Source organism: Amblyomma mixtum, chromosome 5 (assembly GCF_055824585.1).
Source record: "Amblyomma mixtum isolate Tamu chromosome 5, ASM5582458v1, whole genome shotgun sequence".
Classification (NCBI taxonomy): domain Eukaryota; kingdom Metazoa; phylum Arthropoda; class Arachnida; order Ixodida; family Ixodidae; genus Amblyomma; species Amblyomma mixtum.
In genome coordinates this window covers 888,097-906,259 of record NC_143016.1, presented here as the reverse complement: position 1 = coordinate 906,259, position 18,163 = coordinate 888,097, and the positions used below count along the sequence as shown (strand labels likewise).

Below are 18,163 nucleotides of genomic sequence, written 5' to 3'. Positions count from 1 at the left end.
GAACAAGTGTTACGCCTTAGCTTGGGTTTTTAATGTGCTTGAAAATTGCAAAACAAATAAAAATTTAAAGTATACGTGTGAACAGCTAACTGATGACTGCCGCTAAATATCTGCACACATGCCACTGCTAGAGCAAAACCGAAACCAATGCCGAAACCGCGGAAAGCATGGCGGAAAGTAACGGAAGCATGGCATGGCTGCATGGTGCAACGCCACTACTTTCCGATGTCAAGGCGCCGTGTTCCCTTTAGACGTTCTCTTTAGTTCTCGTTCGGCTGTTACTAGCTTCTGCCTTATGTGGCACAACGACAGTTCGTTTTGAGACTGCCTTCCTGGCGAAAGTAACAGCAGAAGTAGTGTAACTCTCTGAAGTATCACGGACATGTTCATGAGCGTAAGCAGAAGCGTGGAGAAATAAGCGAGCATTATTATGTGGTCTCGGAGCATGCACGTTCGCATCCGAGTGCTGCTTGCTGTGCGCGACATGTGCCGCGGGAGACGCTTTATGTCGGACGTTCGGGTGCGGTTCGCTCCCAGCCCTACCGGCGAAATGCACCTGGGAAGCCTGAGGACCGCTCTTTACAATTACCTGTTTGCTAGAAAGTACCGCGGCAAGTTTCTTCTTAGGATAGAGGACACGGACCAGGTAATGTTTGTGCTCTTTAGACGTGCGATTTCGCGCCTTTCAGAACGCTGCCCTGGCATAATCGTATGTTATAATATTGCTGTGCTGTTTTGTAGTTCTTAGCATTTCTATGAAATGCTTGAGACAAGCACACTTGTTAGTGGCATGCTCAGTGCACAGCTTTATTGGATTTTTGACTTACTCACACAGTTTGTAATGCCATAATCTGCAGTTGTAACCTTTATCACCACCCTTTTTTAACTAGGAATTTGAGAACAAACAGTGGTTTGTGTAGAGTTGTAACACAGGCAACAACCAGGCAGTGACAAAATAACCTGCTGTTATTTATAAGATATTTTTTGCATACACAACATGGACAGGCCTGATGTGTAACGAGAACCAGTGATACATCTTGAGCAGACTTTGTGTTGAGGTTCATGTCCTGACCAAAATTTGCGCCCATTGCTTTGGTTAGAAAATGCATGCTTTTGACCGCGTACTTTTGCATATTCCCAGAAACACATTTTTATGTAAATGACATTTCTTAAGTTGTCCTTTGAAAACAAGCCAAGGCCTCATTTCATCGGGATTTGCCTTGACACAGTGACTGCACATGAGCATGTGCAAGCTATAACATTGAAGTGTTGCTGTTGTGCTTTGCTTGAAAAGGGCAGGTATGAAAGCGCATCTGTAATCTTCTGTAGTGTATTGTGAGACCGGGAGCCATCAACGAGAGCTTTGTCGCCACTCACAGGAATGGGTGTTCTCGACGAAGACGAAAATGAGGTAGTGATGAACATTCACCGATGAAGTGCGTTAGGTATACGTGGTTAATTTGACTTCCCTGGTCATTATGATCTACCCTCTTGCTTTTCTGTTTTTCTCCTTTTTGCCATGAAAATGTCCGGCAGTGGTTCTTGGCTGATCACCCAGTGTAGGTATGTGCCATTTATTGTTTGGACAACATGGTTCATTTATGATGGGTGGAAGCGATTGCTGTTTCATGGCATTAGAGGAAGCTGCCAGCCAACATGTCGAAAAGGGTGTGAATGTTCTTCTGGAACTGAGTGTGGGGACAGCCATGTTGTGGGTATCCTCGCCATTTTTCTCTGTGCATGTTTTTATGAGGAATTACAGTCATTCCAAAATTATGGAAGTGACCTTAAGCAACACCTTGCCACTTTGCAGTCACGAGTGGTTCCTGGAGCAGCGGAGAGAATTGTGGACACGTTGCGCTGGGCTGGCCTTTGTCCTGATGAAGGGCCTGGTCTGGGTGGTGATGTGGGACCCTATGTGCAGGTAAGGCTTCTTACTATGTAGTTCGTGATGCAGCTTGCACAGAAATTGTACACTACTGTATGTGTTAGTATCATTTATGAGTGACTTAGGGCAGGGGTGTGTACCATGGGCAAGTTGGTAATACCTGACAACGAGTGTAGCACAAAAAACACAAAGGACCAAGAACTGAGACTCACACAGCACGTGCTAACAGTAACTTTCGAAGGATGAAGTTTACCTAGGGCACAAAACATCTTTCTATCGGGTTTTTTTTCTCATGCTTCAGAAAGCTATATCAAGGACACAAGACAGCGCAAATGTCACCAGTGTACACTAGAGTGCCCCTCCCAAGCACACTATGAACAAGTACCAGAACAGTATGCTCAGCACAGACAGTCGTTTTGCTGTAATAGCTTTTGGGGACCCATCTCCCTGGTCTGTAGTGTCATTGGCCTAGCACCATACAGCGCTGATTGGTCAGCATACGGTGATATCATGCTTGACTTCATTGCTACACACCATGATGAGTGGTCCGAGCACAGTGACAGCATATTGATGCCATGAATACTCTGCCAGAGAAGAAGGGAAATAATAATGAATAACTAATAATATATCTATCACTGAATCTCGTGTTACACAGTGATAATCGTCGTGAGAGATTTTTTATGTATGACTATTCCTATCTCGAGGTTAGGTGGTACGAGTGGATTCTGTGCTGTGGAAAGACCACATGAGTGCTGCAACAGCCCATATTGAAAGAAAGTTTGCTTTTCTCCTTTGCATATTCTGGTTGAAAGGATTCTTCGTTCATACTTTCAAGACACTAGAGTAATAATCAGGCAAAAGAGTAAAGATCAAACAAAATGGCATTTTGCTTGCCTGTTTCATGCGTCCACTACTAGGACTGAGCACTACCAATCAGAACCATGCCTTGTTGCACACACGCAGCGGAAGCTTGCTTGCAGCTGATGCTGTGCCAGAGAATCCCGTGGCAGTGCATCTTGACGCCGTCGTTTTTTGGTGTACACGTCACTGATGGCAGATCTGACTAACAGTGTGGGACTGGGTATAGCAGGGAATCTCTCCAATGCCTGCTTGTAATCCTTCTTGCGTTGGTAGGGCTAGTGCCCTCCCCCCTCCACTCACTGTCTTTTCTTTTCTCTTGACATTTTTGGCCACAGTGTCCATCAACCATTTTTACAGTCACAGATGTTAAGCACTCATTCCTGGGTTTTGTGCACATGTGACACCGATTGAAAACTTCTTTTCTAATTTGTTCCATTTTACCCATTAAGACCTGATGGTTCTCTCTGTGTAATGTTGTTATCGTGTGCACAGTGATGTAAGAAGAGTGTCTTGAAGGCCTGGCTTGTAAATAAAAAGTTACCCTACTTTCAAGTGAAAATTTTTCTTTTAATTTTCATTCAGTAAAACCTGTGCAATGCACATGAGAGCATAAATTCCATGCATCGCTTATTTTTCTAATGTGAGTCTGTGTTTTGCTTTTTTACTTTCAGTCTCAAAGGATAAAGCTCTACCAGGAATATGCGCACAAGCTTGTTGAGGTAAGTTTATGTTACTTTTCAGTTCAGCTAAGACATGCATCATTTTAGGAGGTGTAAGTGATAAGCCCCATAAGCAAATAAGCTCTTAATGATCAAATTGAACAAGCAGAAAGGCAGACCATCTTTTCTTCTGCCATTGTGCCTGGCTGAACTGTGCAAGCCCAGGTTGAAGGGCAGCAAAGCCACACAGCAGCAAATGCTTGCATATACTGTGTATAAATGGAAGGAGAGCTCATGACATATATGGAAGGGTATATGGCGTATACGGCAGAGGAGCTAAGGTTCCCAAGTGTCATCACGTCTTTCCACTCTTTCTTGTCTCCATCTGTCAAGTGTGTAGGGAATGAACACACCACTATGGAAATAGCAGATCTCAGCATCTTATGGAAATACCTGTGCACGTTTGTGCAAATGTGCTGGTGCAAACAAAGTAGTTTACATTTGCTGAAGCCATCAGTATAGAAAGTAAGCTCAGTTGCTACAGTGTCAGGCACAGTGGTTTAATTCAAGGCCAGGGTTTCGGTTTTAAACCTCAGGCTAGTGGCGTCTTTTAACATCGTATGCATACCACAAGTTTTTTTAGAGCCCCTTCCAGAGCCCCTTTAATGAATCAGTAGAGGCGCTACCTGGTTAATAGGTGAGCATGGAGGGAGCTCAACTACTTTTATGTAATGGTCGAACACACTAGGCTGCACCAGCAGATTATACAGAGAGGAAAGGTGGAGAGAGAGGATTAGTGCAGTTCTGTCTACTACTTCTTTCTGTCGTATCTGTTGGTGCAGTTTTCTATTTTTTGATCATGCTGTACCAATTGACCTCTCGTCATGCACTCCTAGAATTGTTTTATTTGCTTAATCTGTTGTTGATAAGCTGGGACTTGATCCATGATGCTATGTCAAACACGTGTCACAGACTGGCCATGCCTATCGGTGCTACTGCTCCGAGTCACGGCTAGAGATCCTGCGGAAGAATGCCCTGCGGAACCAAGAGGTGCCCCGTTATGACAACCGGTGCCGTTCGCTTGGAAACGACTCGGTGGACCAGCACCAGCCCCATGTAATTCGCCTCAAGGTGGGCTTAAGGCATGTACTGTGGTGGTTTCCATGTTTCTGAAACTCCTCGTTCAAACTCACGCACAGCTTACAGAAGGCAAGCTCACGTTCCAAGATGGTGTTCATGGTGCTATAACTCACGACTTATCACTGACGGAAGGAGACCCTGTAAGTTTGAGCTGCCCTTCATACTTGCTCTTCTACTTATTGTTCTACTTCTACTTATTGTTCTAACTAACATGAGTTGGCTAGTTTTAATTACTTGTCCTACATGTTTGTAGGACACTAGGCATATATGTGGCTACTTCTCTGTCGCTTTTAGGAGTGCAACTTTGGGACAGCATAAAAAATGAGGCATACAACCAGATACATCAACTTTAAAAAAATAAATTTTTGGCCATTTTTTTGGGCAGATTTCAAAGCCACATACTTCCTTAATTGGTTGAAGTCTGATGTGTGCTCAACTGGCAGATGTTTTATTGTGCACTGTTTATTGCACCCAGATTACACAATTCAGGGCACCAAAACAACACCACAGCCACAGTTCAACAGCTAGAGTGCTGCACTCAACATGTGAAGGCCACAAGTTTGGTTCCCACTGGTTGCGTGGTTGTTTGCTTTTCCTTCTGCCCGCGGTCTAAAGAAAACCAAAAATTAAATGCCACCTTTCTTTTTTTTGGCTTTCAGACACTGTTGGCATCTTTTTTGTATTCATTTACTGAGCACCTTTAGTTCCTTACAGTTCATCCTGGCACCATAGCATTCAGAAGTGAAAGCTGCTGTTCTGTTTCGGGCTAAACCATGACTTGCACTTAATTTGTATAACATCATAACACGGATCATGTTTCAGGTGATCCTGAAAAGTGATGGGTTCCCAACGTACCATCTGGCATGTGTGGTGGATGACCGGCTGATGGGGGTGACTGATGTGCTGCGAGGCATAGAGTGGCAGGTGTCAACACCCAAGCACCTCATGCTCTACAGCGCGCTGGGCTGGGAGCCGCCTCGTTTTTGGCACCTGCCTCTGCTGCTGAACAAGTGCGTTCTGTACTTGTGAAAAAGCTTCTTTCTGCGCACAGTGTCTGGCTGAGAATAGACCACATAGATGTGATGTCACATTTCTTGGGCAGTGCAGAGTGTTCTTTGACTCAGAAAAAAAAAATGTGGTGCCCTGAACATCATAATCACAAAAGTATGAGGTGGTTTCGGAAAAGCTTGTGAACTGACAGTGGTGTGCAGAAACTGGAAGCAATGAGGTGAATGCGGTGACTGAAACTGAAATGACAGGGTTCAACTGGTGTGGAATTCACCTGGTTCACAAGGGGGGTTTAAAATTTTTTTTTTTTTTTTCAATAAATCAAAGATTCTTTATTTGCTCATCCAAGGAAACCCTCTACAAACTATTTGGACCTATCGCCTACATGGCTAGTATCCGGTCCAATACAAAACAGCATATTTGGGCAACCTCATAGGAAATAAGTGAATAATTTATAAACGCAAAACAGTGAACAAAAATAAGGAAATTGTCTGGTCTTATTTCAAATAAAAACAAAGCATTTGGACAAGTGCTTGAGGAAAATGCAAACTGATATTTCAACAAAATACACACAAAGCATTCAACACAATACAAACATTCAATTAAAGTAGCGAAATCACATCATTACTTGATTGTGCAAAAAAACAATTTGTTCTTGTTATGTGGAATTGAAATTATACTGAGCCTTTTTAATATATTTGGTGCTGATGGGACTAAAACCCAGTTTTAATAAACCATCTGCTCAAAGTGGAATGGAATTAATGAGAGTCTGCTGTAACTGAAAGGTTTTTTTTTTGGTCATCAAGCTGAGACTGTGTCACTTCTTAGTTGCTTACGTAATGCATGACCTTCCTGTGGCTACAATAGACAGGTGAGAAACTTGGGCAGCATGCAGGTAGCACGATCATTTCAGTGAACTTTTGAAAACTATGTTAAGGTGGAAGATATGTTTGTAGTACAATCCAGAAGTAATCGCCAACCCTTGAAATAAAAAAGTCCATCCTTTCTGAGCCAGAGAAGGTCCAGCAAGTGCCATGCCAGTACTGCATCTTTTTGCCTGCCTTTAAAGAGAGGTGGATCCCTTAGCCGTCATGCTAGCTCAGTGGTTATAGTGCTCAGCTGCTGACCTGGAAGACGCGGGTTCGATCCCGTCTGTGGCGGTCAAATTTTGATAGAGGCGAAATTCTAGAGGCCTGTGTTCTGTGCGATATTAGTGCACGTTAAAGGGACAGTGAGGAGAGCTCTATTAATATTTTTTTAAAAGCAAAATCCGATAGTTCGGCATTTCATGGCTTTGTTGCCACTTGGCCGGCAGCGAAAGATTCATTTATTTCTAAGAAATTTGGATTCGAAGTTGAAAAAGTTTTTCCTGCCGCTCTGATTCAAACTTGGAATTCTCTTATGACGACACAGGACTAAGTGACTTGAAACATGACGTGCACATGACGTAATGCAGACTGTGATTTCTGGTGGCCAGCAGTGCGGCCTAGCAGCAGCCGAAAAGAAAGCTACCGCCGGCCGCACGTTGAAGGCATCTATTGGCTATTACGGCCGTCGCTACCGTCGCTTCGTTTACGTTTGCACTGGCGCTTTGCCAGCGTTACGATGGATCCCGCTCTCGAAGTCGTCAACGAAGTTCTCGCATATAGACACCTTTAGCATACCGTGTGCCTTGTTACCGTTAGCGGAATACCGGGAGGCCCCCTACCGCCGGTGAGCAGGCGCTGATTGGTCCCGATGCTGCAGGCGCGCGCGTAGCTGCCGGGTAAGTGGCACCATCTGGCGACATCAAGGAGATTTGCACATGCATTGGCTGCGCCTCAGTGATGCATGGATTTTCGTGTCCTAGTGTTGCTAGAACCATTGGTTCTAGCAACACTGTTTTGTCCTATGACGTCATCACGCTTGTACTTGCGAGTTTGGCCTGTGGCGGCGATACCTGTATTTTGGTTCTTGCTCTTTTCTACATTACAAGAGCTTTGTTGTCAGTATGGTTGGTTGGTTTATGGGGTTTAACGTCCCAAAGCGACTAAGGCTATGAGAGACGCTGTAGTGGAGGGCTCCGGAAATTTCGACCACCTGGGGTTCTTTAACGTGCACTGACATCGCACAGCACACGGGCCTCTAGAATTTCTCCTCCAAAGAAATTCAACCGCCGCTGCCGGGATCGAACCCACGTCTTTCGGGTCAGCAGCCGAGTACCATAACCATTGAGCCACCGCGGCGGCATGAGTGGCGTTTTTGTAATCAGGAGCTGGTATTCTGTCGATACAAGCCAACTTCAATTTCTCCTCAGTGTCCCTTTAAAGAACCCCAGGTAGTTGAAATTTCCGGAGCCCTTCACTACTGTGTCCCTCATAGCCTGAGTCACTTTGGGACGTTACAGCCCCATAAACCAAACCTAAAAAATTTGTGCAGAGTACTACATTGACATGCTGACTCATTAGCAGAGCCTCACAGGGCATTGGCATCAGTGTTGCCAATTTTGTGTAGGTAGGATGACTCGCCATGATAATGCTTCAAATAGTGCATCCACAGAAGTTGAGCAGTTCAAAAAAAACTAAGTTCTCATTTCAGTTTCCATATTCTTGTTTGGTCAACTGTGACTTTTTATTCCACCCTAGATAAAAGGCCTACTTAGGTGGCTCAATATTTAGCACAGTTTAATGGATCCAGGAAAGGTAGAATGCTCTTAGGGACTTTTGCATTAACATCCTATGGGCTCTTCTTTCAGGAGGACCTGATGAATGAAACCTTACGTAAGCAAACCATGATTGGAGCATGTGCCTGCCAAAGGAAAAATGAGGGCCTCTTGTCACTCATCATAATTCCGTGCAGCATATGAGTTGTCACGAGACCGCTAATTTAGAGGATGCTATAGACTAAAATGCAAGACTTACTAAAAGCTATTTGTGACAGGTAGAACATCCACATTTTTCAGTTGTTACTGGAATGTGAAAGACTTGCCATAGCTGCATTGTAGGCTATGAGCATTCTTTGTGACGTGTGGAACCATTCTGGCTGAATCATGCAGAGATGGCACTAAACTATCCAAACGCCGAGATGACATCCGAGTGGAAAAGATCAGGGTGAGTTCTCTCTCTTTTTTTTTTTTACACAGGAGGGGCTTTGAGCCTTTATTTCTTTAATGATTGAAGTTCATATGAGGGTTTTTTATTGCTTGAGCAGATCTTTTTTCTTGTGAAATGCATTTTAAACCAACAACAATTTTAGGCACACACAAACAAAAATTGTCACGCACAGTTTCTGCATGCAGTAAGCCAGAACTTTTTCCTTCCAGGAGCAAGGCTTCTCTCCAGAGGCTGTGCTCAACCTGCTGGTGCTGGCGGGAGGCGGCTTCGGCAAACAAGACAAAGACCAGTTTTTCCAGCTGCCTGAAATGATAGAGAAGGTGGGCCTCAAGTTTTCTCCCCCGCTTCCACTCTGGATACTACATCCTACTTCAGTTGTCTTGCTCCTCTGCTAGACAGTGAGTGCCCACACAAGTACTGGACTGCAATACTTTTAAGAAAATCGTTGCTGCATTGGCATGGTGTGGGTGACCTAAACAGACTGGTCACACATCAGGAGAAGCTGTTATTAGGACATAGCCATGGTTTTCTAGATGTGAACCCTTAAGGAAGGACGCAGCTTTCAACAATTTTTTTTTTATTTCTTGATGAATCTACATGAAGTTTTTAGAGCGTATTGTTAGGTGGCGGCCAGCCGTAGAATGAGGCGTGATGAACGATGGACAAGAGATGATTTTAATGGCCGCTGGCCTAGCGCGAGCGCTCCGTCCCGCGCCACTGCCAGCTTCGTCTTCTTCGTAACAATATGAGAAGTAATTTTATGAATACTCCCATGAAATTTTTTTGTACTCTCTCCAAAAAATTGTTTCCTAATATATATTCTTCCTCTGAAACTTGTGAAAAAGTGCAGAGTCAAGAAAATGTGGCTTAAGGCGGGTTCAACATTCATTGCATTCCTACTGCCCTACTACAGGTTAAGACATTCTTGCAATTTTTTTTTTTTCCAAGCACAAATTTTAGTTTTGAGTTTTTTGTGATGCAGTAAAAGGTAGCACATCTAGAGCGAGAATAAAATTTCAGTCAAGAAATTTAAAATTCATTTTAAAATCAACAAAGAATGTCTTGACCTACACTATGGTCCTAGAAGTGTGACAAAACAAACGGGACAAAATAGCTAAAAGAGTCATGAAAAAGTCTGTTTTCCAAGGTGAGTTTCTAGGCAGAAAACCATAATGGAAAAAAAGACATTGAGGATTTCCCCACATTGTACAACCACCGCGGCTCATTAGACTTTTTTTTTTTAATGCTTCCTGGTTGATATTAGCGGTGAAACTTCAGTACAGCATAAGAAACGGAGCATTCAAGCAGATATAAAAATTATCAAAAAATCTATTTTTTGGCCTTTTTTTGCGATATCAAGCCCTGTATCCCTTAAGGGGTGACGCGGCTTTCAATGGTGATTTTTTTAATCTTTTGACATAGAGCGATAAAATTTGGCTCGCTTGTTTGGTAGTGCACTAAATGAATAAATACAGATTTTTCACTCATACATCTTCAGTAGTTTTCACATTATAAATTTTTATGTGATTCTTTACTATACCAAACTTGCAGAAAGCCTGGAGTGACAACATAACAGTGGTAGGAGCCTAGAGTCGCACTTAAATTTCAGCCAAAGGAATGGTTCATACAGTGACATCCTCCAAATATTTTTATCAGCCTGAGTTTATTTATACAGAACATTATATCCATGCTTGCATAATTCACTCATTACCGTCATGTCAGATTAGTGACAGAGTGAAAAAAATTAGAAGGTAATTTAGAAATTTAGAAAATCATTGCATAAAGAATTTATCAAGGAGCACAGTGCAACAAACCGCATGAAAATCTATGAAGCCATTATCATGCTATGCAAGCAGGGCAGTCAGGTCAAAGAAACTTGAGAAAACTGGCATTTTCAGAGATCTCAGCCTGTTTTTTGTTACCTGTGGTCACAAAAAAACATTTTTTAAAGTCACTTTTTGCTGTTTTGGGGAAAATGTTTTGGGATATAATTAGAAAGGCGTTACAGATATGGTAGCCGGTATTTTCTAAAATTTGAATTTTTTTCCCAATATATTCGGGACTTGAAAGCTGCGGTCCCCCTTAAAAAGCGTGAAATTGTTAAAGGTGCACTGAAGAGGAATCTGAACTCGTCTTTTTGCCGCGGGAACTCGATCTACACGTTCCTAGAATTCTTAGAAACTGCAACTTATTGCCCTGTGTGGCCAATTTCCCTAATTAAATCGAATTAACGTCCGGCTCCCTTTTTTTTTAATTCTGCCTCGTACGGTGGGCGGAGTCGACCAACGCGGGGAGTGCCTTTCACCCAGTCCCGTGGCGGCTTGCCGCTCTGCCATCGACGGAGTAATACGTAGTAGTCCGTAGTAGCAAATAGTCCGCGCGTATTTTTATTTCTGCGGGCTTATTTTGCGGCTATATTATCTGCGAATGAAACTATTTATTCACGGAAACCTAAAAAACAAAATAAAGCGAAAGCAAAGCCTCCACGGAGCTGGCTAAAAGGAACTTCACGCGTTGGTCGGCTCCGCCCACCGTACGAGGCAGAATTAAAAATAAAGGGCGGGAGCCGGACGTTAATTCGATTTAATTAGGGAAATCGGCCATACAGGGCAATAAGTTGCAGTTTCTAAGAATGCTAGGAACGTGCAGATCGAGTTCCCGCGGCAAAAAGACAAGTTCAGAATCCTCTTCAGTGCACCTTTAAGAACTTATGCATTCCTGGATAGGGCTGTGGTTTGGCAGGTGCCAAACATCACGATGGTTATGTAACGATGCAGATTTTGGAATGCGAGCTGCATTACTAGTGTGCTTCTTTTCTGTTCCCTACCTGACCGCAAAAACATGCTCTCTTCGGTGTTCACATTTGCAGAAAGGTGCCCACATAAATCACTTGTGGCAGCTTCCCAGGTCCTAGCTTGCTATTCTAGTTCTCTAAAATGATGGACCACTGGGAAAAGAGCATTTGCAAATCCTCAAGGCTCGAACCCTTTGTTTTGTCTCTGTGCGCAGTTTTCTCCTGAAGACTTGAAAGCAGGCTCCTGTCGGCTGGACACGGAGCGGCTGGGGTCTTTGAACAAGCTGCACCTGCACTCATGCCTTGGCTCAGAGGACGGCACACGGGTCCTTGCCAGGCAACTGCAGCAGCTACTCGCTGAACAGCACGGCTCGGAATATAAGTCATCGTTCACCGAGCAGGATGCCATCTATGTTCTGCACCAGACCAAGGTTCTTGCTTACTTGTCCTAATCCTTTCATGTATGCAAGCAGGGCACCATGATGTTGCTAATCTGTCTCACTCACATGATGCATAACACTAGGCAAGAGAAGAGAAGATATGGAGAAGCAAAGGCTCTGGAGAGATTTTAAACACACTTAGTACTGAACAGTTAATTTTGAAACTTCTCACGTTGCCATGATGAAGAGCCTATAAGCACTTGATGTAGTGTGCTTCCCAACTGTATGCATATTACACAAAGAAATAGAGCAATAAGATTGGTTCAGTCGCATTCTCTTAAGCATCTCCTTGCTAATTTGCCAGCCGGTCCCTCCTGTGATGATACAGAACTCAGAGCTGTATTTGTTTTAAAACATTTTGTTTTTGAATCCAGTAGCTCTCTAATGTGGAGACCTTCATCATTCAAATTGTTCTCAGTGCCAGGCAACCTGCTTTTGACAGTCATTGTTTGTAGGTGCATGTGACCCAGGACTTTTCTGGGTGCTATGGAATGTTATGGATTGTGGCCATCATGAGGCTGTATGTATTCAGAATATGTCACGAGTTAGCGGTTCATTCTGTTGAGCATCATATCTTGGAGATGTCTGCTTTTTGTCAGTGCGCTAACAGGTCTGCTGCTGTGTCCTTAGTGATCTTGAAATCTTTCTTGAACAACACAAAGTCGTAGACCTTGACCAGCTAGGCCGCTTTGACTGTGAGTTAGCAGCGGCATGCAAGGTCTCGCATTCACTTTTGGTTGGTCCAGCAACTCTCTGCACTGCCTGCAGGATCGTATTGACAGCCTGCATGACCTGCTCACTCCAGACATGGCTTTCATCTGGTCAGACCCTGTTCTAGGCAGCCAGGCCCAACAACATCCTGAAATGTGTGAGTGTACCTTTCCTTTTTTTTTTTTTTGCCAAGTCCAGTAGCTCTAGTTGCTCACAATAGCAGCGCAGTGTTTTGTCATCTACTGTGCAGTGTTTTATGCGACAGTTTTGTTTTTCTGACACATGAATATTGCTATGCAGAACCGGTGTGTAGCTCCCGTGTAGTAATATTTTGTTAGCTACTTTCGCTCTCTCACTTTATTTTACCTGGGCCTGTATGCACTCTCAGTCAAACAGCACATTCCAGCTTCTGCATGAAGGTTGCATTGATCATTTTGCTTAGTTTAAAGTATATAATGCTGTAATCAGCAGTTCAAGTTGCTAAAGCTTTTGCCAAAATATAATGTACAAACTGTTCCTTTACTGCACAGTCCGGTGCCTTTCTGGCAAGTGGTTGATTGTGGAAGAAGTGCTCTGTTTCCCATTGATCTTGCAAGTATGTGTGAACTGAGACAATGCATATTGCAGTGTGCTGCGTGAACAGAGGACACTGTGGTGCTTTTATGACTTTGGAGTATGGTGCCGAGAGTATGCGGCAGCACAAAGAGGCTTTGTAAGTGGCATTGGGTGCTCCGTGATTCGAAATTGTTATCAATGGGCATTGGTAACAAGCTTCAGTGGCTACATTCCAATTAAAGTTATGCATGTCATGGAGTGAGTACAATTCACGATGCTTAATCATTCATTGGCGTCACATAAGCCACAGCACGGTCTGCCTTCAGTGACGGGGGATGAAAGCAGAAAAACAGGATACATGCATTTTAAATAGGGGTGTGCGAATATCAAATTTTTCGAATACGAATCGAATACGAATACTTGGTTCCGAATATCGAATCGAATATCGAATAATCAAGGACAGACGCATTTAACCACTACAAAACATTAATTTTAGCACCCAAGGACATCACAGTTCAACTGTCAGTGATGAAATGAGCACAAAAGGTATGTGTAGCTGCACAAAAAGTATCAAAGTCTCGAACATTGTTTTTAGAAGAGTGGAAATATCATAGAAGATGGCTGGTACACGGCATTGATCAAGGCTAGCTTGCCATAAGCACAAAAGCGCGTTGCTGGGATGAACATAAAAGGTTGTCGTGAAGGAAAACCGGCTGCTCCACATGGTCAGGCAGAAGTAGTTCCCTTCTAGCTTTAAGAACTTCTCCAGCCACAGAAAATGCCCTCTCAATTGGCACTGAACTGGCTCGTATTGCGAGGTATTTCGTGCACAGCTCTGACTATACCAGCTTCGCAGGTATAGCCACAAAGAAGCTCACCAGTGCAGTCAGCTACTGCATGGCCCAACGTTACGCATTGCTCTGGGCGCCGCCATGTTGTTATGTCTCTGTCGATAGGACTTGCGGACCGAAATGAACGCCGGTGCTCGCAATAGAATATTCGGCTGATACGAATATTCGCGTCCTGTCGAATATTCGAAGCAACACGAATACTTGGACTTCGAATCGAATACGAATACTAAAAATATAATATTCGAAATATATTCGAAAATTTCGAATATTCGCACACCCCTAATTTTAAACATAATGGCATGCTGAGGACCATGTCCAGTAATATCACACTGTTGCTCTATTTTGTGGCTGAGCTCTATTCATCCCTCTGCCAACAGCTGGGGCAGTTAGCCACCTGTGCCGCAAGCTGGAATGCCTTGGTGATGACCAGTTCAATAGGGAGCTGCTGAGCGAGCTGCTGAGGTCAATTGCCTCAGAAATGGGACTCAAGTACAGTGACTTCATGCGCCATTTGCGTCTGCTGTTAAGTGGCCTTAAGGTGCGTAGTATCAATGCTCATTCGCATGTGCTGCTCCTTGCAGCTGTTGTTGTTGTTGTTCACCTGCATCACTGCATCATCCTTAGCTTGTCTGTACGCCAACTTATAACAAGCCATAATAAATGAGTTCTGGTTGCATCTGAGCTGTGCATTGAAAAACAAAAAAAAAAACAATTAATTTTTATGTGTTTTGATTTCAGCAATGAGCATTCATGGGTTATAACGCATCCTTCCTTTCGCAGATGTTCAGTGCGTCCCATATTTCATCTTGTGTAATTAATGCCTCCGAAGTGGCAGGATGCATGCTTTTTCTCTCTTTCTTTCCTAATTTGAGTATGACCAAATGCTCAGAAATGACAGAAATTGCATTATACAATCTACGACCCCTCATGTTGTTGTCATCTTCATTTGCAGTGGGTGGCCGGGCAGAGTTATTGATGATCATGTTGCGTAATGCCATGACAGGCCATTGTGGGGCACTTGTAGTGTTGAAATCATACCTGGAGACTTAGGTGTTTACATGCACGATGTAAAGCGGTATTGCTGCTCAGCAAAGTATAATTGCCAGATAGTCATTTACTGTATTTGTTGTTGTTTTCTTTCCTCTTTCTTCTTCCTTTTTCGTAATGCCTGCTTATTTTTGAATCAAGTAATAGAAGCTTTAATGCAGTAACAATTCAGACCAAGAATGGTAAATTCTCACAGCAAATTTTAGTTGTGTCTGCAGTACCCTGTCGGCATGTTTCCAGTGTCACAACAAGATAGTTCATAAAAAAATATTGGAATTTTTGCATTCTTCAGAGATTTGTTATTGGGGGATCATCTGTGACTCTGAGCATCTCTTATGTGTGGCTCTTTCTTTGTAGCAAGGGCCAGGCGTGTCTGAAATGATAGTGCTTCTGGGGAAGGAGCGGACCCTACGGCGTCTACATTATGGTGTGGAGACTGAGCTCCATTCAAGTGGCAGTGCCGTTCCTGGTGCCTAAGCTAGGGTGCTTGTTCCAGCAAGTGAGATGGATGCGAAACTACTTGAATGTGACACGCCGACAAAGTTGTCCAGGGCCAGTTTATGCCCCTGCTCCAAATTTAGTCATGCTGCTCCTGGCAGAGTGTGTATTGAGTCATTGTGAGACCTTTGGCTGCGCCATGGTGTCGAGCTGTGCCTCTAAGGACCAGCCATGTAGCGTGTATAGGAGTTAATGAGTGCGTTTTTTACAAAGGAGGCTGCTTCTATGCCTTAGCAATGTCAAATGGCAGAACATAGCCATTATTACCTGCTGTGTATACATTGAGACATGTGGAGCTGCTTTTGATTATCATTGGTGAAAACATCTCATATATATACAGGGTGTTTCACCTAGAACTTTACATGGTTTTTAAAAATAGGCTTTTTGAGCTAGTAGAGTGCTTTTTTTCGACATAGCATTGTCAGAGGTGTGGTACATCAGAATACAGCTAAGGTGTGCTAATTAGCAGGCTGGTTAAATCATTTTAAATCGTCAACTTTTTAACTATTACTGTTTGGCTCCTTAATTATTGAGAAGCGTGTAGCCTATGGTAAGTACTATTCATATCTGTTTTTTAGAATTTTGAAAGCGCTGTTGCCCTTGGCGTTGTGGCCCAACAAATTTTGGCTATTTCAATGAGTTAAGTGCACTGGAGAGGTTGCTTTGCCTGAAAGGTCCTTGAAAGCGCATGTGTTTTGCCATGATGTAACCAGAATTTGTTGGACCACAGCACCAAGGATAATCGCGTTTTCGAAATTCTATAAACTGATATGAATATTACTTACAGCGGGCTACACACCTCTCAATAATTAAGGAGGCTAACAGTAATAGTTAAAAAGTTAACAATTCAGTATTAGTTATCCAGCCTGCTGGTTAGCACATCTTAACTGTATTCTTATGTGTTACACCGCTAACAATGCTGTGCCAAAAAAAGTGCTCTTCAAACTAAAAAAGCCTACTTTTAAAAATTATGTAAAGTCTTAGGTAAAACACCCCGTATATATATATGATCATGAGTGCTTTGACAAAATGAGACTTTCCTGCGGAACATATAGGGCTTATATTGATTGGTAGATTTGTTGTCCTGTACCAGCTGCTCACCTCCTCTGCTAAGCAAGAGCTGAATAAAAGCAAAGGCAGCTTGTTTCAAAGTCAAACAATTTGCAAATAAATGCTTTAAAAGCTCATTTGCATATTGTATCCATCAGGTAGATCTTACTAGCTGACCTGGTTTGCAGTAGTTTATTGTCAGCCTCATTCCTCTGCAAGTCGAGTTCGCCAATGCCTAGACAATGCCTCTGTGTCTAAATTCACGATGCATTGCAGACACCTGCATGCTGCACCTGTGGAATGAGCGACAAAGTGCAACATGCCCTCAACCATTTCAAGATATTTGGGCAAATTTGGGCCTTGAAGTTGCAGGTGTTTGTTTCGCATTCCCTGAGGTTCGTTATTGTGTACAGCCATCATTTGACAGCACATTTTCAGTGTGTATAGTCGGAATTTAACTGCAATCAGAGGGACTTAGTGCATACCATTGCATTGTGGTGCATGCAATTAAGGCACACAACACTGTGAATAGACATTAGCATCGCGTCTGTGCTCCCTGGTACAAGAGGCTTGTTTTGTATTACATTATCCTGCTACTGCATTTTCTGTCAAGCATCTAAGCATCATCTTGGTGTTTGTGTGAGGAAACAAATTTGCTAAACTGCTCTGGTCTCTAGCTGATGAGTTGAGGTACAAAATTTCTGTTGCGCAGACCCAGTGCACAAGACTTTCTCTTGTTAGCAGCAGGAATAAATGCAGTTCATGCAAGCATGTGTCATATTTCCCTCTGAAGCATGACCCACCATGTTTGGCTTATGACACACTGAGCAGTGACATTGAGAAATAAATGTGCCTTTTTATTGCTTCGTTTTTTTTTTCGTATGTTTTGCATCATAGAAAGTGTGTTAAAAGCTGCTGCAGAGAAAATAACTTGAGTCATGGCAAGAAAGCCTGTTAGCATATTAAATGTCACAGTTTAATGAATGAAGCATCCCATGCACCTTCCTCAGAGACATGGTTGAAACTCCATGAATGTGAAGTCTGTGATATACTACAATAAGTAATTAGCATAATTTCAGTTAAATTTTTTTGTTCATTGATAAAGTAAAAGGTACTGTAGTGTACCGCATGGAAAGCTCTGTGTTGGTCTTGTAGGAACGTCGGGTGAAAAAGGAGCCTTTAGACTCAAATGCAAAGCAGATCTACGAATATATGTCAGTGCTATATGTCTTGCTGCTGCTGAAGACTGGCACATCAGAAGTGAAAATGTGATGCCTGAACTTGCATAAAGCAAAGTTTATCTTCCTTTCCATCTCATGCATGAACAAATTTTAATGTAGACTTCCAACATAGTGCAATTCAGCTTATACATCATCATAGTATTCAGTTTTCTTCTAAAATGCCTGAATGGTTAAAAACATCCACAATAATCTTCCCTTTTTTTGGGTCTTCGGCAGTCATATGGAATATGATAAAAATATCAGGAACCATTAACTTCGCAGGAATCTCAGGAACGGTAACAAGTTTGATTATAGGACTGATCAAATTCTTTCTCAAAAGGACTGTGCA

At 42.9% G+C, this 18,163-nt stretch overlaps 1 protein-coding gene across 3 annotated transcripts; it reads left to right on the top strand.

Annotated features, from left to right (window-relative positions):
• The first annotated feature begins 176 nt into the window (after positions 1 to 176).
• Positions 177 to 16,333, top strand: GluRS-m (putative glutamate--tRNA ligase, mitochondrial). Of its 3 annotated transcripts, XM_089542941.1 has the most exons (13): positions 653 to 1,411; positions 1,537 to 1,715; positions 1,814 to 1,924; positions 3,421 to 3,468; positions 4,381 to 4,539; positions 4,608 to 4,688; positions 5,371 to 5,558; positions 8,591 to 8,645; positions 8,858 to 8,968; positions 11,658 to 11,873; positions 12,651 to 12,750; positions 14,377 to 14,537; positions 15,404 to 16,333. In XM_089542941.1, exons 2-13 carry the CDS (start codon positions 1,566 to 1,568, stop codon positions 15,521 to 15,523), a joined length of 1,500 nt encoding a protein of 499 aa, XP_089399067.1. In that variant the 5' UTR covers positions 653 to 1,411; positions 1,537 to 1,565; the 3' UTR covers positions 15,524 to 16,333. The 3 variants fall into 3 exon arrangements, with proteins under 3 accessions (XP_089399068.1, XP_089399066.1, XP_089399067.1); XM_089542942.1 differs by lacking the exons at positions 653 to 1,411; positions 1,537 to 1,715 and adding an exon at positions 177 to 394; XM_089542940.1 differs by lacking the exons at positions 653 to 1,411; positions 1,537 to 1,715 and adding an exon at positions 177 to 646 and having other exon boundaries at positions 15,404 to 16,332.
• Positions 16,334 to 18,163: the final 1,830 nt, after the last annotated feature.